This window comes from Calypte anna, chromosome 1 (assembly GCF_003957555.1).
Source record: "Calypte anna isolate BGI_N300 chromosome 1, bCalAnn1_v1.p, whole genome shotgun sequence".
Classification (NCBI taxonomy): Eukaryota; Metazoa; Chordata; class Aves; order Apodiformes; family Trochilidae; genus Calypte; species Calypte anna.
Window position 1 is genome coordinate 39318832 of NC_044244.1, and position 25882 is coordinate 39344713.

A 25882-nucleotide genomic window follows, 5' to 3' on the forward strand; every position below is an offset into this window, starting at 1 on the left:
CCCCAGACACCTCAATACCACATCTGTCCTTTCCTCATTTCTATGACTTAGTCAGCTTTACTGGATGCCCAATCCAACAACGCTTGCGGTGACGGCTCCTTGTCTCTTTTTCAAAAAGTGAATTCTCTATGCTTTGGTTTATACAGTTACTTTTTTCTACAGTTAATAACAGTCAAAATGTTTTTTTTTCCGAATAGGCTTTGTCTCCTCATGTATCTCAAAAGAATGCATTCTTAAAAATGCTAACATTGTGCAGGAAGAAGCCCCAGCAAGGTTTTCTTCTATAGCTCAGATTCAAAAGGACTATTTCTACATCACTTATTTCCACATATTTGACAGTAAATTAAGCAGTATTAAATTCACAATAAACTGCACTGTTATGTTTTTGAAAAACTGAATTGATTTGCAAAGCTCTTAGGATTTATAATAAATTCAGTGGAAATTCTGTGAATATCCATCCTGCATGTGATGATTTTACCATAAGCCTTTCAGTTAAGGTAGCTGATCACCATCTGTAGCACAGTGCATGAAACAAATCCAGCTGAGACCCTTCTAGGAACTGATTACATTGATTGCTTTGCAATTGAACAACCTAACCCAGTCCTGCCTGTCCTCAAGGGGATTACAAAAACATACAAACTGCCATTCATGACACCCTCCAAAAGAATGAGATCTAGCTCATGTACTTAAAAAAAGCCTTTTCCTGCTAACTGCTTAAGAAGCCCTTACTTTCAGGTATAGTAAGCACACAGCTCATATTTGTTCCCATTTGGTCAGCCTGAATAAAGGAAGAAACCAGCATTTCCCTACTTGTCATTCTCATCCCTTGTTTTCCATCCTAAAGCTATACATTAATGGTATTTTACCTGTGGTTCTAATCTAACAAATACTCTTATTTGCCTGTCATCCCTCCTGTTTCTTTATAATCTCTGATCAGCATCTGTGCCCTATTTTCAATAATATGGCAAAAACACAGGAAAACATAATCAGGGGACTGCCTTTTTTACTGTTTTGTCATGCAGCTGCAAAATCTATAGGGAGAACTTGCACTTTCACTGGCCAAATGGGGAACACAGTAGCCACACTGAATACCTAAACAAAGATCACAAGATCTTTAAGTAGCTGGAGGAGCTGTAAAACTGTAGTATACCTTTTTCACAAAGTTGATTATTCTAACAATTTTTTTAAATCTTCCCTGTTTCTTAATTCAAACATTTTTAAATGAGCATAAATTATAGCAATAGCTATTTCCCATCAATTGAACATATATTGACTCAAATACCTCAAGAAAAACTAGTTAGCTGCTTTCAAGGTGAAGGTTTGTTGCAGCATTTTATATTTTTAAGAGTGGAAACACTAAAAGCTTAAATAATTGTGGGCATTTGCACATCTATATTTTTTAGGTTCTGCTAATCAGTATTCGATACACTTCCAATTTTATTAAAGGCTTCAGCAGGAGTACAAACAGCTGAGGACATTTCAAATACAGCTGTAAAACACTGCAGGGTGTGGTGCTCTTATGAAATCAAGACACAGGCATGAAATCTTGTCTCTCTCTTTTTTTTTTTCCTTTTTCTTTTTTCTTTTCTTTTTTTTTTTTTTTTTTTTTTAAAAAGTATTTCTTTACCAAGTAATGGCGCCAACCTGGATTCTGCAACCCTACATAAATCACTGCCAGTTGTGGCTAAGCTGTAATGTTAACCAACCAATTTAAAACCATTACTGACATAGAAACATGTATTTAGAGATTTTGTGCCAACTATGAAACCACACAGTTTTTCAATCATGTGAACAGGATACTCTATATGGAATGCTAAATACTAAAAGCCACATTGGTTTTTGGGGTTACCTTTCTTGATTGCTCAGTTTGGCATAGAGGGCTTTTACCAGCTCTGGACATTTCAGCAAATGGTCTGTAACAATCAAGAACCTAAAGAAAAAAAGAAAAAGGAAATTAAAAAGAAGTGTTACTGGTGCTGCAGAAACAGTGTCTACAAATACTCCAAATGGTGCTGGTTATTTTCCCTTGTTGATGACTGTGTGACATGATTCTGGTCCTATTTGCTAGAACATACAAAATGTCACAAAATAATTGCAGATTGCACTATTTCTCCTAATACAGCAATGGCCATTTCCCACCATTTCAGCACACTTTTACTCAAGTGCTTGAAGTAAAGCTGGTTACAGCCTTTTGCCCATTATAGAAAAGGCACACCACAGTTCAACACAACACTCATCCAAATGTTTATGCATCTCAGCAAAAAGCCAAGGTTCAAGTTTGAAAACTATTAAGCTACTCATCACAACACTTTTTAGGCCCAGCAAACAGTCAGAAAGTACCTAAATAATTTCTCTTTCAAAAAATATTCTAGCAAAGCATCAAAGTGAATGGCAACTTCTTTGTCGTATGTGAGGCAGCAAAATACTTTTTTTCAGCTTATGAAAAATACCCTACACGTGTAGCAGGAACCTGAGCTGATAACCAAATCTAACTCCTTGCTCTACAAGGCAGGTAGGTATGGTCAGTCTATCCTTGAGCTAATGCCAGAATTTACACTGATTGCTTTCCCAAGCACCATTCTCAGCAGTCAAAGCAGATGCCAGTCGTTTTACTTCAATATAGATATGTACTCTTAGCATTAGGGGAAAACACAATGTATGTAAAAATAATTTTCTCCTCAAATTCCAGGGAGTTCTGACAGTGTTATATATGCTGAACAGGTACATGCATACTAAACCATGCATTTTTAAACCAGTGTGTCTACCTATTAAATGTAAAATAATTACAGGTCAAATCTCAGAGCATCCTCTGAGCTGAGGAAGCTACTGAGAATGAATAGCTGGGATAATATTAAAACCAAATTATTTCAAAATTCTTCTTCGCCCTCCTTTTCACTTTGCTGGCAGCCTTTTGGTTTGTGTATCTGTAATCCACTACATAGCTAACAGGAAGATAACATAGAAGCCTTCCAGCTGCAAAAAGTATTTTTGAAAATATTCTTAATGACAATTGGGGAAATAGGAGAACAAGAGGTTCAAGAGATTAATAGCTATTATATTTCTAATGGTAACTGTGGATTTAGCCAGCATTGGGTTTAGTTACTGTAAGCTACTCATTTTTTAGGGGGAGGGAGAAGAAAAGATATTTTGTGTTGTGGGTTTTTTTACTTATACTTGTACACACATTCAAGGAAAATAATAGTATAGGCTCAAAGAAACACCAACTTAAAATCTGTATTCTGAGCAGCGTAGCATTGATTCAGGAGTTTCACAACACAAATTTGAATGCACAGACTTCCCCCAAAGTCAACATATTCCGACTGAGCAGCACAGACTCAGCCATAACAACTGAATCAAGCCATCAGGAGGGCAGTCAAAGGGAACACTATTCTACAGTTCCTGAACCAACAATTCACAGCACACGAGTCACCCACAGTTAAACCTTGGAAACAACTGCCTTTATCTTGCAAGAATTTGTGTTGAAGCAAAGGTTTTCATCTGGAGCTGCGAAAGTGTAATAATTGGAGTCAAGCAGAACACAGCACTTAGACTCGGTGTACAAATTTCAACTGACAATAAAGGATGGTAAAAAAACCCCAGGTAATTAGATAATCTGAAGCCTAATTTTTCAATTTTGCAGTTGGGACTATGAATTCAAATCTTTTTATAACATTAATTTGAAGACATTTTTTTCATTATTTGCCTTGTAGTTAAAAAGTGATCAAAAATTATTGCAAAATGCTACTAGGTGCTTATTAGGGATTACTACTGCAAAGTGGAAGCCCTGTATTTTAGTGGTTACTTGAATCTATACTCTTGTATTTCTTCACACACGTCTTTCACATTCTGTAGACTAGACCCTCTACTTCAGAAGCCTGAAGTATTTTGCAATAAAGTTTCTGCTTATAAAGGAGCACAGACTTCTGTGTATGTTTCTTACACTTTTAATTTTATTACATGATTTTACACCTCAGAAATTTCTGCTTCTGTATGAGTTCCACTTTTACCTTATTCATTTCCTGTGTTACTGTATCATAAAGCATAGAACACTAGCAGAAGAACGAGTAGTGGCGTAAAGCCAATTCTTGCCATCATGCCCAGAAATTTTGTTTAATTAAGCAAGAATGCAGCAAATTAAATCATGTATCTTTAGTCCTCAGCTCTCTTGTTTTTCATTTGGAGCAGGGGAGAAGAAGAAGAAAAGTAAGACCCTCCACAACCCTCTGAAATAAAGAGACATTCAGTTTTGGGCTACTGACTGAATATGGCATTTCAGATGCACAAAAAGAAATAAATGGTAGGAGACTTAAACTCTCTTTGGGGGCCAACAGCAGAACCACTGAGATAAACTGAGGACTACTGTAATTTAGTGAAGGAAATAGTGAAAATTAAAGTTGTTAAGCAAGCATAACGCAGTAACAAATGAACAGTGTTAAATATGCCAACTTTCTTGATTTTTAAAATTGTTTGGATAAAATCCTAAAAAACTGAAGTGCTTACATAGTAGATAAACACAGGAGGAGATGTTCAGTTCAAACATTCTATAATAACACAAGGGCTGCATTGTACCAAATTGAACTTGAGAAGCAGCCAAGATGAAACAGCATAAATTCCACTTGTGCTCAGTATATTCCCAGTGACCACTAAGTTTGCTAAAATTGAAGCTGGGCATAAGAAATCAACTTTATCATCAAATGTCTTCTCTATATTAATTTGATTTAATCCCATTAGCAAGATGACAGTGTTCTCAGTCTCAGAAACTAAGGAAGAAAGCCCCACAAATGTTTCAGAAGGAAGAAAAAAACATAGCAATTCTCTATTTAACCAGTAAACTTATCTTCCAAACTCAAAACAACAAATATTTTTCATCATATATCAATAATGCCACCTGATTAAAAATTTTTAGTAAAAATGAAAGTTATTTTTGCTGCAGTTTAACAAAAGCAACAGATCATCCAAATTACGTTAAAAAAAATTATTTAGACAGATAATCTTTCAAAGCCATATCTCTAGCCTTTTTAAATGCTAAAAAACCAATATGCCTACTGAGGAATTCTTTGGGACCAGAATATATTTTAGAAGCAGAAGTAATATCTTGTCCTTGTGCAAGAATATAAGTATCAAAATGATTAAAAAAACGACCCAAACAAATGATTACAAGTATAAAGCTATTTAGTAACAAATGGAACACATCTGCTGTCACAAAGACCTCTACAAACCAAATATTTGATCCCAAACACCAACACTTCTCACACAAAAGAATATGGGAACACATTTCCATATTTAGGGCTCCACCCCAGAATCAACCACCATAACACTCCTCATGAGCTGTATCAAGCACAACAGAGAACATCTTTCCATCTTCTATGGGCATTACCCATAAGGAATGGTCTCTTTACAGTCCTCCATCCTGCCCACCAAGTCACCTCGCGGGCCTAGAAGACTGAGTTCAGATTACCTGTAATATTTCTTTGATTCAGAAGACACTCATTCAATTTGATAGCTACATCTGAAAGGTGCTAAGAAGGGATTTATTTTTACTTATGAGCAAAGTGGGAGCATTTTTTTCTGAAGAGCTACCAAGAAAAAAATGGAATATGATTAGCAATACCATCACTTCTTGCTCCCTTCTCTTCACAAAATATACAAGAAGAAAGCAGTGACAAGATAAACAAATGTGTGAGGCTGGGCTTTGAAAGATTGAGGAAATCTCTGCCAATACACTGCTACTGCAAATAGAAAGTAGCAGCTACTCAGATCTCTACAATTAAGGAAACTTTTCCAATTGTCAGTACTAGTTAAAACCACAGTTGAACTTGGAACCTGCAACATAACTCCAACTTTCCTGGAATTAAAAATAAGAATTACTTTCTGGAGAGTAGAAGAAGGGGGGGTAGGGAAACCCTAAATTGTTAGAGAGAAGAAATAGAATTGCCAGCCTGAAGTGAAATGAAATAAAATTTTTAAAATATTAAGCACATTAAGCAATATATTAATGTTAATACAATATTTTATTTTAAATTATAGATTATATTAATATATATTAAATACATTAATACTAAGCAAAATATTAATTTTTTTAAAAAAAAAAATTATCATTTTCTGGTTTCTGCACCAAATACATACCAAATAAGCAAGAAGCACTCTACTGAGCAGCTCCCTCTTTGCCTGAAAATCTGTGCCCATGGGCGAGACTTTCTGCCACAGGAGTACTTGTTTCTGTCCACGCTTTTTTCCATAAACCAAGACAAAATGACCAAAGGCAAAAAATGGGGAGGGGGAGCCCCACATCCTAATCTTGACAGTCATCATTGAGCTGTGGTTTCCAAAAGAGAAAGTGAATGTTCAGAAAACCTTACTTTCAATGCCAAACAGCTGACCACACTCTTAACATCGCTTTTCGAGCAGCCAAAAGGCATATTATGCCTCTTATATTAAAATGCAGGATTTTTCTTCTTTGCTCTTCAGGAATCAAAAATACAACCTGTTTTTTCTTCATAGTAGCTACACTGCCCCATGCATACACTTGGAAAAACTGATGACACAAGCTATACTCTCATCTCCAATGGAACAACCGAAGTATTTCTAAAATAAACAGTTTTTAGAATACACATTGGTCTTGGTTAGGATAAATTATAATGTAATTTTGTACTACTTTTTCCTAATTATTTTACAAAACACATGTTTGCAGGTTCAATATTCTAAAATAGATCTCATGTGGCATTCTGTGCTGGTTTCTCTTCTAAATACAGTAGCTTCTAAACTGTGACACGCTTTTTTGCTGTTGGTTAATACAAACCCATAAGGCAGTGGATGTGTGGAGAAACACAGAGGAGTAATTTTTTTAAGCCTCCACAATTTTCCAGAGTGTAAGGCATAGTTCTCTGCATCTTTTAGGAAAAAGCGTTTACTAACAAAAAAAAACCCTCAAAAAAACAAAAATTAAAAAAAAACCCACAAAAAAGCCAAAAAGCAAAAATCAACAAAACAAACAAAGAAACAAACAAAAAAAAAGCAGCTCTTGGGAAGCCTTTTCAGTATACGTCATATAGGATACTGCTTGTACTTTCTGCTTCCTGAGGAACTGCAAGGGAATTTGTTATAGGGGACTCTTCAGATATTTGTAGCAATCAAAGACACAGGGTGAGTAGGAAATACATTTCAGTTACCAAATTGTGTATTTCAACTTTGTTTCCTAAAGGATGGATATGTCCAGTTGCCAGATAAGTAGGCAGCTGCTGTTGGTAAAAGAATATCAGCTTATGGAGTAATCGTATTTCCTTACATATTTAAGATACGTTCTACTTAGTATGTCAACACCTCAGATAGGATTAAATCAGCATAGCATTGCAAAGGTATGTTGGAAATGCTAAAGACACACAGAAAATCTATTATTGTCTCACAAGGGCTTGAAAATTGTGCTCATCCCTTTGAACAGAAAGATGGAACATAAGGATGGAGGAAGCAGAACCAAAAAGATGCACCATGCAGAAAGACCTATCAAAGTTTAAGAGACAGATCTTCTGCTGTTGAGGAACTGATAGGAGCTAACTAGTAATACTTTAGTAAATAATACTAAAGGGGGTGGAAAAAAAGATTACAAGAATGTGGAAGAAACAGAACTTAAGTTGCAAGGTTTAAAAAACTTCCCATGTGCAAGGAAGTATTTAAGAGGGAATGTTAATCCCACAACTGTGTCTATGAGCAGGGCAAGCTGGAAGCAATGGATCATAAGTAGTCCCTGAAAGAGGGACTCTATTAAGGACAAGGTTGCAAGACTAAAGACAGGACAAGAAAGGTCACGCCTGCACCAGGCCCTGTGGCAGCTTGGATGTTTTTCACTGAATTAAGAGGATATTTATTCTTAAGCTAATGGCCAAGAGAATAGCTGCTGTTTTCTAGAAGACAACTGCACAGCTAAGAATCATGAAGGAGATAGGACCACTTAATTAGTGTATGGCATAAATTAAACCAAGGAAAGGAACTAACTTGTTTCTGCAGAGCCAGTGTCTTTGCAAAGACAAACACTTTGAAGTATGTTCTATAACTCCTTGAAATTTTCCAAGAGCAGCAAGCTCTGGGTACTCTGCACAAGCCCAACTACAGGTCCAAGCATTCAGGACAAGACAGGTATTTTCAAGGGCTTTCAAGTCCTTAAAACTTCTAGTTTCTTCTTGCTCTAAGATTTTAGCCAAAAGCTACAAAACAAAAGAGTATACAGCCAGCTAGGCATTGTTTTGAAGAACCTCAGTGTCAGATACACAATCTACTTCTTCAGATCATAGCTTTTGGGCATTAGACCAGTAGCAGCAACCTCAGAAGAGCTCCTACTATTCAAGATTATAGAACTGCTAGCCTGAAACAAGTTCAGAAGCTGTGTTGACTAGAAGTTGATATGCAGTTTAAAAATACATTCTCTAAAATGTGATAATTAATACTATTTTTAAATGTCATTCAGCATCTAGTATTAAAGATGGCAAAGGTAGCAATATTAAAAAAAAACTTGGAGCTGTTTAGAGGATCAAGCTTCTAAACAAAAAAGAAGAAGTATCACCTCTTAAATAAAGAGCTTATTTATTTTATGTGTGAATTACATTCTGCAAGTTCCCAAATTTCAGAGACAGAAGCATTTCTGATGCTTCCAAGTAACAATAAGCTTAGTGAAATAAGACTTCAGATCACCTGGTCTGGATAAGCAAGTACATACAAGGACTGACTACAAAATTTAACCAGGGCATTCCTTACAGAACTGACTTCTCTTAAATTTGTAAACTATATCTTTGCTCATAGCATGTCATAGAAAATACTAGTAAGTCCACTACTTATGATGACACAAGTGTGCATCACAGCACTGCTACATCCATATTTTCCACATTCTGAGACAACTTTTCTTACACTGTCAATCTACAAACACAGTTGAAAAAAGCATCAGTGCTTATGGTCTCAAAATCTCACCAAACTGATCTGCAAAATAGCTCTCATCTGTTTCAAAAACTGAAAGTGAATAGCTTGACTTTTTCATTACTGATTAGATTCAGAAGTTGCTAAACTGGGGCTTTATCTCCCATAACCCACCCCTCTTAGAAACCATAGCCAACACCTGAGCCATTCCCTTTTCCCCAACAGGAGATTCTTGCCTTCTACTGAAAGTTTTGGAATTTGAGAAGTAGGCAAAGGTGACAGGCAAATTCCAGAAAACTGTGCCTTTCCTTTAATGATTCCTCCGCTCTCTTTAACTGAGATTCCTGGTGGACAGAAGAGGAATTGTAAAAGATCCCCTACCAACAGCTGCTTCTTAAAAGAAAGCCCTGAGGAACTGCTCAAAATAATCTCAGATTTCCTCAGACAAAGCTTTTTTCCTGCAGAACTGCTGCAAGAGTGGAGGGATTCCTCACAAACTTTCCCTAAGGACTTTTCTAGGTTGGAGATGGAAAAATGGACATTAAACAAAAATGTGGAACCATGGACAGAGAACAAATTGACAAATCACTGAAGAAAGATTTTTAAAATGTGCTTTCCCTCCTGTGATGGGTGAAGAGCAGAAAACACAGTATGTGCTAGCCAGATTTTCCCATGGGAGAGACAACAGTTCATCCAATGGTCTTAAATTGAAATATTTGTCCTGGACGTCCTCTCTTTGTCCTAATGGTTCATGGAAGCAAATGTAAAAATAACTTGAGCATCAAATGTGTTTATTTGTGGAATTCATTGGATACTTACATAGAGGAAAATTAAGTTATAAATTTCACCACAAAATTTTAAGAAAGGGAATAAAATTGTAAATTGAGGCTTTACCTATAACCAAATCTCAAGAAAGATTTTCAATACCTAAAAGCAGCATCTGGCAGCAAGATAGCCCAGCAAACAGAAATAAACACACAGGGCATTCATTTTTTATTTGTTGTAATACAAAACTGGATTCTCCATCTCGGACACAACTTAGGAAGGAATTAAGTATTCTTAACTTCAAAAGTAAGAACTTTTGACTTCGTAAGAGAAGAGACAAATCTTTTTATAAGCTTTTACATTACTATATTGCATCCATACTCTTCCATAGCAGAAAGTAACATAATTACTCAATGAAGGAAAAAAAAAAAGGTGCTTTAGTAATGACCAAGAACTAGTTTAAACCAGAAAGATTATATGCAATGTTAAAAATGGACGCCAAAGCAAGAGCAGTGATACATTAGAATCCAAACCTACTCTAAACACACACTCAAAGCAACAGTGAATTAATGTGTCTGTCTTTCACAAAACTAATTGTAGAAAAGTGCACTTCATTCATTATCCAAAAATGTTTTAGAAACAGAAGATTCTAATGAAAGAATAGCTATTTCCAGCATACAGTACATGCAAACCTACACAATTTCAGAATTTGTCCTAAAGAGACAGCAAGATGCCAGGAACCACAATGACCCAAATACAATGCTTAGCTTTTCACGTATCATTGTCAAAATATCCAACTTTCTTATATCAAAGACACATCAAACACCCATTAGTGGACGTAAGGCATTTTCATTGCAACAGCAGCAGAATGCACTTCACACTAGAAGAGATAATGGAAATGGATACCTCAGCATTTGTTTTGATGCTGCATTTATTCTGCAATTACTTTCAAAATGTAAATTTAACACCATGAAAACATCTTCCAGCTCTCCTGTGCTTTTATATCTCAGTAAAAATACATTTCAGCATTATCTTCTCAACATAAATAAAATGAAGGGTATTTCTGAAAAGCAATATTTCACATGTGCTTATATAGACAGATGTCAAACAAACCCTCAGTTTGTCACTTTTTAAATATAAGTCTGGTCACCCAACCCTGAAACTTTTAAAGTTTACTTTCTGAACACTGTTTATATTCTGAGAAGAATAAAAAAGAAGAAAAAAACCCCATATTTTATGTGGTATGCATAAGCATTAGTCATATACATCTTCCTAGCATGACCCAATAGCTGTAGTCTGTAAGACTACATACTGCATTAACTTTATTTCAAAGTCTCCACGAATCAGTACATAAGTAAAAATTAGTTTGCTTTCTAGAACCCTGTTTCATTATAAAACCAAACCAAACCAGAACATGATTTAAAAATACCTCTCTAGATCCTCAACAAGAATGTAGTTTTATTTTAGCAGTCATCAAAACAGTCCATGAAAGTATAATGAAAATTAATCTACTTTATCTCTAACTTCTAAATAGATCTTTGTTTACTACTTAGGAGTGTCGCAGTTTTAGACATTTTAATACAGATTTACACTAGAAAAACATCTAATTAAGAGGAAGGGAGGAAATCTAGAGATACATACGACCACTCAGACTCCAACTGCTCTTTGTAGACTTTCAGGACAAGAAGAGCCACAGTCAAGTTTCCAGGATCCAATAGTTCTCTCACTTTTTCTGAGTTAAGGCAGGTGAAAAGGACCATACAACAATAGGCAACAATTTTCTCATCACTGTACGTTAGGCATGTCCTTCAAGAGAAAATAAGAGTTAAGAGAGTAAGTTAAAACTGATCCTGGAAAAACAGATCAGCAGTATTCAGCTCATTGAGTTGTTGTTCCTCGCCATCTTTTAGAGAATCATGAGTTTCTCTTTGACTAAGAGGGGTAGAAGTCATGTGCAAAGAAAAACATCCCACTCTTACCTGAGGTCAAGCTTAACAAGCAGTTTACAAAACTAATGCTAAACTGAAGCCAGCTGGAGATCTAGAAATTCAGTGAAACCATAAAAGTTATCTGCTTCTGTTATCATGAGGTATTTATATATCCAGTGCTGATGACTGGGCTCCAGTAAACACACTCAGAATGGGTATCCAAATGAATTAATGTGCCTTTGTTACTAGCTCACAATGAAAAATGTGGCCACACATCAACAATAATGTAATGTGATTGCACAAAATTATTTATGTAATATTTCATTCTACAGTGTCATCAAACCTCCAGAATATATCCTAGTGAGGTTAGGAGGACATCAAAAGATCTGAAGACACAGAGATTAAATTACACTTGCTGGTTACATCTGATCCCCAAATAGTGACAGGTCATCATAGCAGCAACATGAATAATGAAAAAACTATGTTCTTGGAAATTAGTATAACTACTCGAAAACACCTCTGAAATAAACCTCTGAAGATCAGAATTTGAAATAAAGTTTTCTTGCAGTTTCTGTTAAATGAAATCAGTTTACTGTTAGTTTAGAAGAAGCAGGTTTTTAAAGGTCCTGACGCCTCCGGTTGACTAACAAAAAAAACATCTACAGGATATGGTCTTAACCAGCCCATTCTCCCCAAAGTTATTTTTCAAAGCTTTATGGTGCCAGTAGAGGCACAACTATCATGTACAAAAGATTTGAATATAACCACAGAAATTACATTATTAAAAAAACACTCGTCCATGCTTACAAGAAGAGATCTGGGAAAGCACACTTCCAAATGCTATTCTGGGAATCTCCGTTTCCTGCGGCAATGTTTCCAAGAAACTGGAGGCTACAACGAAGAGCTGAAAAAAACCCAGAAAATATACTAATAGGAATTCAAAGAAAGACAAATAAATTCCATATAAATGACAAACCTTTCAACAGTACAGCTATATACTACAGAATCCATCTCAATTAAGATATGGGTGTAAAATTTCACTGGTACTATCAATAAATACTTGCGTTTTCTCTTCTAATGCAAATAATTTTACAAAGTATTGTAGAATTATACCCCCTCCAAAAAAAAAATTTTTTTTCTTCAAGTTAGACTTACCTGAATGTCAAGCATTAGTTACATGTGTACAAGAACTAATTGACACTGTCAAGGTTTAAGACAGATTGAAATCAGTGAAAGATTGGAGCTACAAACTGAAGCAGATGTATGCTGAACCAGTGTCTGCCACATGGCAGTACCCATTTTGCCTCTTCAGGATCTGAGGTGGCTTCCTTTCTCATATTAAATCAACACAAATAGGCAGCCTGTCATCACCTAAACTCTGCCAGAGCAGCTCGGCCTGCTGAGAGCTCCCCAGGCAGCTGCCCCAAGCTGGCCAGAGACAGAAAAAGTTGTTGTAGTAGGTAGAGCCAGAGCAGGAGAACTGAATCTGTTCCCTTGTTACCCACATTGAATTCTATTTAGCTGAACAAATGATTATATAATATGACGATGTGCTCAATACTTTGATTTCTATCCCAGAAAAACTAAAGCCAGTACTCCAAATAACTGTCTCCAATTTTAACATCGAATGCAATATGGCAGATTCTCCTATTACTACAAAGGACTTATTCCAGCCTTCTCTCAATACCAACTTAAAATAGGGCAAGATGATATTTCATCATACAAAATAATACCCTAGACCCTGCCAAAAGATGCAAATTGGTGAAAAAGAAGAGCATGAACCCAAAGACCTCACAAAATTAAAACACTTTTTTTGGCACTATCGACAGCTCTTAATGGTCTCACCCTTATTAATGGGTTGGCAAAGAAAGTTAATACTAACTATTAAAATGCAGTTTAACAGATGCTACCAAGAACAGGCTACTACAGATGGAAGTGGCTGATATTTTCAAGTTCTGTAAATACAAAATTAGGTCTCTTTGAAAGGTGCTGTGCCAGCTGGCAGCCAGATTTCCTACAAAGGTCCGGGCATATGTCCTCTTGGTAACCAAAAGGAAGCAAGTCTAAAATGAGGTCACTTGGGCTTAGGGAATGGTAACTTTTTTATATATATATATTTTTAAGCCCCAACTATATATGCCTCCTACATGCTGCATTTTGAATAATCTTCTCCTTTATGCTTTAGTTCTAAGATGTCTGTGTTCTCTCCCCACACATCTGCACTTTTTTATTATTTTCTGCCTGTCATTATGCTTCTGCTTCTCCCATCCATCTGGTTCCCATTCTGCTGATTCAGAATTTTTCTGAAAGACAGCAAGAACAGGCATGCTACTTTTCAAGCAGACGTTTTATGGGATTACTTCCCTGCTAGAGAAAAAGCTTACAAGGCAGTAAATCATAGGAACAGATTATTTCTCTTGGTGAACTCCCTACCTACTCTACTATGAGAAAGATCTCTCAAATAGACATGAGTTTGGTTGATAATACTCCAATCTTTACTTGGAATTTGCTTGACCTTTTCAGCTATCAATTATACTTTGGTCATTAAAGAACATACTACAGTCCACAAAACAAACAAAAAAAAGTTACAGATCTTTTAAAAGCTACCACTCTTTCTGTAACAATTATCACATAATGGAGTCTTAATATTTGTGAAAACAACCAATGCTGTCCTTGTTCAACGATGTTATTCTGAACAAGAGAAAGATTCAGGAAAAAGGTGTCAATTCTGTGGATGTACCGCAGGAAGTAACAAGTTTTGTCTGTGCTGATTTTTAACCAGCAATTGTTAACATTTCTCTTTTAACTAGAAATGCAATTTCTACATTTAATTTGAAACAAATCAATATATTGGAAAGCAGATTATCTGTGAGACAAAAGCAATTGTATCTATTGACAACTAAGCTAAAGAAGTTGTCTTAGTAATGCAACATTCCCCCATGCAGATAGCCTCATATGATGAATCATAGCAATTTGAAAGAAAGATGTGACTCTCCAAACATCTTTGGTAATTGAGCTACACCAAGACCACACACTACACACAAGACCTATCTCACCATCTATCCAGTCAATTAATGTGCTCTGTCCCAACTACAATGCACTACTTCTGCAGTGTCTTAACTTCATTTCAGTACAAAAAAAAAAAAAAAAAAAAAAAAAGCAATACCTATTACAGAAAAACATAATTTCACATGATGTAGTGGTGTGATGCTAGCTAAATTACAAACACTAAATAAGGTCTGTGTACTGGAGCATAAATACTCATGCTTTGGCTTCTATGATCAAGTTGTACCTCTGAGCAGCTGGTTCTGTTGGAAGCTGACGGGATTCACCTGAACAAGAGGGACAAGAGGGTCTTCATCAAAAAGCTGGTCAGACTTGCACAGTGAGACCTCACCTGAAGTTCCACATTTAGATTTTGGGTCCCCAGTACAAGACAAACATGGACCTGGTTAGAGCAGGTCCAGAGGAGGGGCACAAAAACAAGCAGACAGGTTGGAACACCTCTCCAATGAATGAAGGCTGAGAGAGTTGGGGTTTTCAGCCTGGAGAAGAGAAGGATCTGGGCAGATCATGTTGCAGACTTTCAATATATACGGAATATATCCTTATAAGAGGAAGCCTTTTTACCAGGGTCTGGTAGTGACAGGATAGGGACAATGATTTTAAGGTGAAAAAGCAGAGGTGTAGATTGGATATAAGGGAGATATTTTTTATGATGAGTGTGGTCAGACACTGGAACAGTTGCCCAGGAAGATAGTAGGCAGATAGAAATGTTTAAGGCCAGGGAGGATGGGGCTCTGAACAACGTGGTCTAGTGGGAGATGTTCCTGCCTATGGCAAGGGGGTTGGACCAGATGATGTTTCAAGGTCCCTTCCAACCCAAACCATGCTATGATTCTGTTTGCTATGGTTCAGCCATCACAGATGGAAAGCCAACAATGAACTGGAGCAAACAGCATTAAAAGAGAATGAAAATTGATCCTTGTGGGTCCCATACAACCCAAGGTATTCTGTAATTCAATGGAAAGTCATTAGAGCACCAGAACTAGAGTAGCTCATCACAGCGTGTTCTGTGAATCATATTACAGTAGCATCTGCATGACTATGCTTATAACAAAGAAAAAAATCCTCAAAAGCTCACAGGTGTACCTGGTGGTCTTTGAGTATGCAAATGTCTCATACACAGTTTCTCTCCAAAGATGATTCCATATAAAATGTACTAGCCTAGCACCAAATTACCAAGTGACAGTGAATTTTTATATGAGCACTGGAAATTTAGACTTTGCTATTTATGCTTTAAAAAGAAACCCCCACAAAAGATCCACTGAGAGCTGTTAATTCACAGCAGGGTATGTACATTTACATTTAAAAATGTAAATGCCAGAATAAAAGTGAAGTACTACATTCCCAACTAGAGAAGTCTTAACATTCTCTTCTTAAAATTCAATTCCCATGTTTCACTTTTTTGTTTAACTCTATTGGATTTGACCGCTGCACCATATGATTCAACTATGCTTAGAAATCTGTAGAATACAGATACTGCTTTTCTCCTCTCCAACAATTTCCTTACCCTTGCAGCAACAACCAGAAAGTCCATTGCACAGTAAGCCAATTGAAACCATTTTGCTATCCATTTAGTAAGCCATGTGATTTTTAAAAAGGAAAAAAAAAAAAATTAAAGAAAAAAGAACCAAGACTGTTTCACTTTTACCTTGGAAACTTACAGATCTTTATAAAATAATTGTCAACTACTCTTTCCAGTTGCATTTACTAGTATTTGGGAAATAATTCTCACAACAATTATAAATGCATGTATATTTTCCATAATATTTATTTATTTATCATTTAAAATCCATTCCCTAGCTGCTTCTGTCTATAAGCACTGACTTTAATAAATAATTCTTTAGCTATCAGCACAGCCAAATTTTAATTTAAAGAATGTTACACTGTGTGTGGTCAACAAGACTATTTTTAACCTGATGGTCAACCACTGTGAAATTACATGCACTAAGATGTAACTTCTGATGCACAGATTGACCCTAGAGATGAAGAAATTTCCTCCTCCCCCCTCCCCATTGACATTTCATTGGTTCCTATAAAAGCAGGATGTTCTTTAGCAAATGCAAATACTCAGATTACACGTTGCCTTTACAAAACTGGCAATGGGTTTTGAAGAATTTTCTAGGTTATACAAAAATAACCTCTTTATACAACAAGGAAACGTGTACAAGGGGAAACACTGACTCTTAATGAATTCTGGTACCTAAATATTTGTCTGTGTGTACATTGATCTTTTAGAGTCACTCAATGCTATCCATGCAGAAGGGGAGGCAGCTAGTATTACTTTATGGCCCTGTATGAGGATGCACTGCAGCAGATCAGTGCCTATAAGATCACAATTCCACTTGTTTCTTTCATTCTATTATGATCTCAAACTAACTGAATCAAGCTCTGGCACACTCTTTAAACAATTAGATGCAGTATTACCCAACTGGTATGAAGAACATATGTGAACTTTTCACAAGCCTGACCCTGCATCATGCTCCTTATGAAGATGTCATTTCACACAGTGGTATTAGCAGAATCATAGTGTATTAGATAAAAACTTAAATATTTTAAGTTATTAGGACAAAGATTTTAAACACTGTGGTTTTAAAACACAATATAATATATTCTTCCGCTCCACATCATTATGTGATAAGATTTTTTTTTTAATTATTAAAGTTCCAGTAGCAAAATTGTAAGAGTTTACTGCTGGTAAGCCTCTATAAACAAGACTAACTGCAATTTCTACCCCCCAGTACCTTTCCTGGTTAGATTGCTACACACAACCATTATGTTAGTCTCCAATGTATTTTGTTATAGCGTTATTTAAATGTTTATATTCATACACACTTCTAAATCTTACTTACAGAAGGTGAGTTTTTCCTGGTGGATAATCAGACTTACCTTTCAAATTCCTACTACAATTTCTCTAGTCAAGAATAAGTGCCCTGCAGACCTGCTCACCAGTCACTTGGAAAAACCCCAACCTCAGCTGCAGAGGCTTACAACAGTCATTCAGAGATTTCCTTTCTTTTTCTTTGGGGCAGACAGCATAGAAAGTTTTAAGTACAACCTTTTGCCTTTACTGGAGTTAGAGAGAGAAAATAAACCCAACCAAAGCATATATGAAGCTGTAGAACATCACTTGCCAGACTGCAAATGTAAGTCCAGCAAACGTGTAGATCACTCTTTAATGCTTTGCTAACCATTAACTATGCATGAAAGATATGGCTGGTGTGCCCCTTCTACACTGGGGGAGTGCACATAGGTTTACAGCTACTTAGAGGAAAACACCCTCCCAGCAGCCTGTATGCCTTTCAAGTTCCCTGTGAGCACTGCAAATCTAAATTGTGGGCTGCAACCTCTGGTTGTTTGTAAACAATGGCAGAATGCTTTGTGATATATTGCTATCCTTGGAAAAATAAAACCTTCAGCTCAGCATAAGGTGTAGACCTCTATTGCTATAAAATGTTAGTTTCCACCACTATCATCCGGTCATTGACATGGTTCCTTGTGGCTGCAAGTTAAAGCAACTTCCAGTCATAAAAAGTTATTTGCTTCTTTACCACCATGAATCATACCACAAATACTGATGAAAATGTATTTTCCTTGGAAAACAGTCTGTCTAGACTACTCAAATTGAATGTACAATACATATATAGGCTCTGTCATTTAAAGTTATTAAAATGCTGCTTAGCATTTTATTTCTGTAAATAAAATTAATGTCTAGCTACTGATTATTATTTCTACCTTGAATATACTGCACTTGCTGCAGTGCAGCCTAGTAACCCATTTTTACCATCTGTGGAATACCAAGAATGTTGTGTTTAATAAGTTTCTGTTCCCACTCTTAACCTCCTCTACCTCCAAAAGAAATTAGCACTCTCTCTTTTTTCCTTTCCTTTGCAAATGCCAGTTCCAATATTAACAGGTTAGGTATGGTGACTGCACAATCGTCTTGTCCTTGGATGTTAAATATCTAGGCAAAATATCAACACTTTGTTTTGACTAAAAAGGAGAATTTGACTCAAAGACAAGTAAAATCCCCACCACGCTATTAAAAACATGGAGTTACAAGTAAATTAGAAGAAACTATCAGAACACTCATCAAGTTAGCCTATAATACAAAATAAGTTCTAATGAGATCTCATCATTGCAAAGTAAGAAAAGTTGATTTGTACTTTTACTAGGAAAAGAGTTTGACAGCCCACTGCCTAACATGAGATCACTTTCCTACTGATACAGACTCACATAGCATTAGCAATGCTCACTACCATTAACTAACAGTTCTCATTATCTTCTGGTATTTTAATGGCATAATTTTATTTTTAGAAAGCAATCATGATTGTGTTCATGTATTTAATAAATTATCTATTAATGTCTATGGCATAGTAAATAGGACTCCTGTTTTATCCCCACAAGCAGCAAAAACACATGCTTGAGATTATTCTCCTGTGTGAAGTAAAATGTGTGGAAGTGCTTGCAGACTGGGAACGGTGTTTATAAGCTTCCTGCCTGTGTTAGGATGTAAAACCTTTGTCTGGAAACAACATAAAAACTGAGCCTAAACCTAACAGTCAATGTCTCTTTAAAGACACTGCTCTAGCAAAATCAGCAAATTTGAAGTACTGGGGAGTCTCAACCTGGACTTAAACCATGCCAGGAAACCAAGAAAAATAACAAAAAGGACCGGCCACCCACTATGTGTTATTCGTGGTATCTAACCATATGACACACTACTACATGATACTTTGTACAGGTCTGAAAATAAAATATTAGCATGTAAAATACTAACCAAAATTATGAACAAATTTCTCCAATTATTTTTTATGGCATACTGTGGACGTTGTTTCGTTTAAACCAAAATTTCCATTGAAGTGCTTACATATTCCCTAGAGTAGCAAATGATCTTTTCCTCTGGAAAGGATACTTGGCTTTTTTTTTATCTTCTTTGGCCACTTCAATTTCTATCTGGCTACTAACGGATCATGGTCCTTTTGCAATAGCCAGATCAACAAGTAAAATTATATTTAGTATTTTTACTTGTATATCCACATTAAATTACACCAGAAGTTTTAGCATCCATGTTTTTTGGCATTACTGTTTGGTTTTTTATCAACAAAGGCAACTTGCTTCTTCTCATTGCCTTGTCATTGTCATTCTGTATCCCACATGTTGTGTGTCCAGAGGATGGAAGAAAGGGCAAGGCCTTGGTGTATCCTGGTTAAAAATCTCGTACCTTTTCCTTCCTACACTGGCAATATTCCCTAAAATTCTAACTGAAAAGTGAAGGATGGGCACGAGATATTTCTCTCCCAGCCCAAACCTGCTAGTAAAAGGATTCTGCAGAATGGTGCAAAGTCTTACAGCTTGTGGCTGAAAAGCCAATTACAAAAAGCTCCCTGCTTTTCTATCAGAACACTGCTCATGTAACTGGAGAGTTTAGAAGTTGTATCATGGCAATGATAATCAAAAGCATGGAAGAATGCAACAGTGAACTTTAACATATTACAACTATTTGGATTTCAATTTTTACTTTACCCTGAAACAAGCAGATGCCTCACATTATTCTCTTTGCTTAGATTTTCCTCCAGTTCCCTTCTACCACCTTCAAACTTCACTTTCCTTGGAGGAAAAACCATAGCACTATTGGGCCTCCGTAGGAGAGGCATAACTAAGCTTCCTCCTGACACATCAGGATGCTCTGTCTTTAGGAAGCTTTCTGCAGTACAAGGTTTGTTTGCCTCCCTCTTCCCGCCTTGATCATATGATCCAGATGCCCCTGCTGGGGAAAAGAAAAACAACCTACATCTTGTCATAACCTGTAACACCACAGTGTAATCTTTACAATTGCTTATCATTTGTTTCTTCTCTTTCTCTTCCATCTGAGCTATAAGATGGGGAAGTATGTGACCTGCACTATGTCCATCGAAGTCTAGCAGCAGGTTATGAGATAGACTAGTTCCTCTTCCTGCCTTTGATGTAGAGGGAAGCCAGAAACATCTACTGAGCAGCTGCTGCAAGGTAAAATGATCAGTCACAATGGCCCTGACCACACCAGGGCTGCCCTGTGCAGCTGCTGATTCAGCACACAATGTCAGAGCAAAGTAAAAACACCAGAGCCTTTACATCAACACAAAAAAGGCAAAAATTTTCAATCCGTAATAGAACAGACTTTTTTCCCCCCATGCCTTCACAGTCAATGAAAGCTGATCATCTTAAATCTAGGCATATTTCTGCAATTTTTAATTCACATAGATTGATGTAGATTAGAAACCTGTCTCATTATAAAGATTGTTGACATTATTTGCTGGTAGGGTAGGGGACAGTAAAGAACAAGGAAGGAAGGAAGGAAAGGGCTTACAGAACACTGTATTTAAAAGTCCACAGAAACATAGGCATTACTGTTCATTTCAAGCCTCAACCAAAGTAACCAGAAACCATTCTAATTAAACAGACATCAGCAAACTCCCATTTCCTTTGTGCTCCAAGTGGGTATCAGTCCACAGTATAAAACCACTGTGCATGTGTCATAAATCAGCAACATCTTGGCAGGCTGTACTAGAAAGCCTCCAAATTGCAGGAACAAGGGAAAAAAAAGAACAGCTATTCACACAGCCTAAAAGCAATAGCAGCAACTAGAAAATGGCACTCTATAAGACAGCTCATTGATCTACTAATTGTTAAAACTTAGGAGTATTAGGCTCAGGTTAGTGTCTCTCCTAGAAGGAGCAGAATGACTTACACTGACTCTGAGACAGTCACCATCTCTGTGTGCCAATGGAACAATTTTTTTTCATATTATGGAAAAAGACAGTTTTGATCATCAGTGCAACCAACTACTGGAAAGCATCAACTTTTCTGTCATTATTTCAAAGCCTGCTTCCAATGCTATCTGTGTCAACACCATCAGACAGATGAACATTGCTACTCAGGATTCTGTCTGTAGTTCAGAACTGTGTCCCAGCAAGCTGCTTCAGTAATACACTTCTAATACTCACAGTTCATGGTAAAGAAAGTAATTCAGCTCAGCACACCTTAAATCTGTGACTGCAGAAGCAACAGGACTCAAAACAGGGAATAAAGCCCAAGGTAGGAAAAAATACTGTCAGGAAACAACACCTTGGTAGGAAATTTCAACTGAAGTCAGGAAAAAGTTTTTAAGAGGGGAGGAAGTGTAACAATCTTCATAGGACCAACAAGAGGTAAGCAGAGAAAGCTGAAGCTTACACAAGATTCTACATTTGACAGATCCTGCTCTGTCAAGGGCCTAGTAATGATGATGCAGGTCATGCTTCAGCTTTTATTTTCAAGTTGGAAGCCCTACTACTACCGTCCCTTCTACCCCTTCCCTCTCCCTCCCCTGCCCCCTTTAACCTAGGAATATGTCGTATTTTAATAACATTTCTGGCCCTAAAGCTGTATTTCATCAATGGATCTGATCTTAAGTGTCCCCAAACCTCATTCCTCTCTGGAATGTTGTGAAATGAGAAAAAAAGAAATTAAGGCATGTGTAAAGCTTCCATATTAACACCACAAGTCACAGCCACGCCACGTGTGCAAACACAGATGTGTCAGGCTGAAAACAATAGTTAACAGTGGCACATACAGCTACTGCTAAATCACATAAAGATAGCTTACTGTAGTAGCTATGCAGGGCACAGCTCTGAAAAAACAAAACCATCAAGAACAGCAGCAGTGCCCAGGTAGTTGTGCCTTTATGCATGGCAGAAGATTCAAAGTGCAGCACATGGGCCAAGAGTTAACCACTGCAGGCAGGGACAATACTACACACAAAAGAGCTGAAGACAATTCAGAGTTTGCAAACCCAGGACAATTCATCAGTGTGACTCAGATTACTCCAGGTTTGGCTATTTTCCTTCTGCAGATGGCTGAAAGAGGTGTCTAAGTTCCCTTATACAAAGGGAACAAAAGCCTGGAACAAAAACCTGAACCAAACACCACTGAAATCAGTCTTTCCACAGCCTTTAATGGATTTTGGACCCCACAATAACAGAGGGTTCACATACTTAGGACAGGTAAAGTTTGCATGGCTGTATTTCTTGCCATACAGGTTATGTAGAAGTACAGTTCATTAAAAACCTGTGACAATAGTCACCATAACACAGCACAGCCAGAGCAGTTACAAAGTAAAAGCTGCAGTACTGGGCAGGACTGAAGCATTTTTACACCTGGTTAATTATCATAGAATCATAGAATTGGCTGGGTTGGAAGGGACCTCAGATCATCAGGTCCAACCCTTCAACCACCGTTGCGGTTGCTAGACCATGGCACTGAGTGCCACATCCAGTCTCTTTTTAAATATCTCCAGGGACGGAGAATCCACTACTTCCCTGGGCAGCCCATTCCAATATCTGATCACCCTCTCTGTAAAGAAATTCTTTCTAATATCTAACCTAAACCTCCCCTGGCACAACTTAAGACCATGCCCTCTTGTCTTGCTGAGAGGTGCCTGGCAAAAGAGACCAACCCCCACCTGGCTCCATCCTCCTTTCAGGGAGTTGTAGAGTGATGAGGTCTCCTCTGAGCCTCCTCTTCTCCAGGCTGAACACCCCCAGCTCCCTCAGCCTCTCCTCATAGGGAGAGCCTCTCCTCATTACCAGCACCCAAGAGAAAGAAAGCCCCAGTCCAGAACATACCATTGATTAGCAGAGGGGCAGCTGCCTGTTTTTAGGAAACCTAGCATTTGCTTCCTAACATGTAGGGTTCTGGGAGATGCTCACAGTCACTTTTCAAATAAATAAACAAATAAACAAAAAACCTGATGAGCTAAACACAAAAGGAACAAAAAACCCCAAACAACTCCAAATGGTACAAAGAGAACAAACTAATTACATAAAACTTTCCTGTTTGGTAAGTAGTAAAGTGTTCTGAGCTATAATAATTAGGGGATAGCAAAACTCAGAAAAACACAGGATTTTCTTAAGCTATGGAAACATGAAACCAAAATCCCAAAACAAGTGCAAATAGCAGTTTACTTCTACCAGATAGTGTATCAACTGATTGTTAGGGCATACACTCTGCGAATGCTACAAAGACCATGAAAATCCCAATATTATTTTTACAGATTGGAAAAACACAAAGGCCAAAAACAACACCAATAACTCAAATAAAAAACTCATGCATATGTTTACATAAAAGTTTGATGAGTATAATACATTCGTCACAGTCCCACAATTATTCCCCGAAAATACTATAAATATTATTTTGACAATGTAATTACAGTTTTTACTTCAACAGTGGCAGCAAAGCACTGGCACCAATCCCCCATACAAAAAGCCTAGATAGACAAAGCAAAGATCACACATGGAAACTGGTAATTCTTAAGATCAGGGCTGTCCCTTATTTATTCGGTTAAAAAAAGTCTGTTTAAATTAGCATCTGGTTTATTTAAACTGTAAAACGTAAGTAGTTTAATTATGCTAACAGTAAGCAAAAGGAAACCCCAAATATAAAAATAAATGGAGGTTAAGATTTTTTCATTTTCTTTTCCTCCAAGCAACTGAGGCATGTTCCTTTCATGGTGCTTTTTGGGAACGAACCCCACGGACTGTGGGTCCATTCAGAAACCACTCTCTCCCACTTCCTCTCCCTTGATATGAACGTGAACTTAAATTGACAAATGTCACCTATTAACAGTTCATGATGTTTTGACTCTGTAGGACAAATAAAATTGTTCAAGCTTTATAACCAGTTACTCTCTCATTACATTTGAATAGATACATTAACATATGACTCGCACAACTAATCCGCAACATAATAATTTACAGTATTTGCTCACAAAAAAAAACACCAAAAAACTGAACAAAGCAAATCAACAACAAAAACCCCAAGTAATACACTCTCCTACCCCCAACTAAACAGTTTGCCTCCTCCTCCACAGATAAATATAGAGGGCACTGATGTGGGAAGAGAATCCTTCCTCAGTCCTGCTGGTTTAAATTTACTTGCCATTGTGTTTTAGAGTCTCCAGGATACAAATCAAAAGTGATATCTTCTCCAACTGTAGTCACACTAACCAAGCCTGTGTGGAGACACTTGTCAAGACAGCAAAAAAAAGAGCTCTGCTTCTAGGCAATTAAATTAAGCAATAGTTCCCCATATGCATTGAATATTGACTCTGTTCTGGGTATTCACTCTACTATGATGTCTGTCTAGTACAATATTCACTGTTCATCACACTTTTCAGGCATATTTTAAAATATTTTTCATATACAAAACACAGGTAGTAATTTAGAAAATAAATCATTCAGTGCAACATAATTCAAGAACTACAAAAACAGTTAAAGCAGAATGCAAGTTTTTCAAAGAATAAAACAGAAACATTAAAGATACTGAAAGATAATTAAAAGACAACTTCAAGATTTAAGAGACAGGCTTTGATCAATATTAGCATTCATTACCTAATACTTAGGTTATACAGCTGACCATTATGTTTCTCGTTCCTGTTAATTTAAAACACATCTGTGAATGACCTGCCACTCTAAATGATAAGAGAAATAATAAAGTATATTATTATATAGAGAAAAAAATAAAGTATAAAACTAGGCCACTGATGGATTCCTGTGCCAATATGTGAGCACTTAATGCCCCGATTTTCAAGCTAACTGGTTCTGCAAAGATACCAGGCTCAGATGCATTATGAAAAGGTTTGAGTATTTATTTCTAGATCATTTTCCTATTGCCAAGATATAACCTCTTTATTGGAACCAAAAGTGACAGTGATGCTGTTGCCACTGCCTTCTAGGGAAAGAAAATATCTGAAAAGATAGATAAATATTGGCAAGAATCCAGAAATTGTTAAGGACACATGGCTGCCCATTTAAAAAAGAATAAAAGGAAATCAATTCAGTGTTCTTGGGGAGGTTTGAGAGACACCTTCCCCTGTTTCTCCATACCCTCAAAATTAGCCATTCTCTATTGTCCAGTGCAATTCCAATTTGCAAATGGTTGAGTGCAGAACTAGGAACAGGTAAGAGCAAAGAAATATGTTACGCTTCATTTCACTGAGTGAGGACAGATCTAAAAGGTTTATTTCTCCTAGCCTCTCTTCTCCAAGTAGAAATTACTCAAGTCAGTTAATTTGTATTAATTAATTTCTGCTTTCAGGAATATTTTTGCAAACAAAACAACTCAAAGGTCCCTATTTTAATCAGATTCTTCTTTGGGAAACCAAACATTTGATTACACAGCGCCTTCACTGCAAATCCTTGAAAATT

General features: G+C 36.9%; 1 protein-coding gene across 1 annotated transcript in view; it reads right to left on the reverse strand.

The window, feature by feature from the left end:
• Nucleotides 1-25882, reverse strand: part of ATXN10 (ataxin 10) — a 93510-nt gene that overhangs the window by 51292 nt on the left and 16336 nt on the right. Inside the window, exons 4-6 of the mRNA XM_030457806.1 lie at nucleotides 12402-12498; nucleotides 11308-11472; nucleotides 1850-1930 (exon numbers count right to left, since the gene is read on the reverse strand). Coding sequence (XP_030313666.1) covers nucleotides 1850-1930; nucleotides 11308-11472; nucleotides 12402-12498 — 343 coding nt within the window. The remainder of the gene's footprint in view (nucleotides 1-1849; nucleotides 1931-11307; nucleotides 11473-12401; nucleotides 12499-25882) is intronic.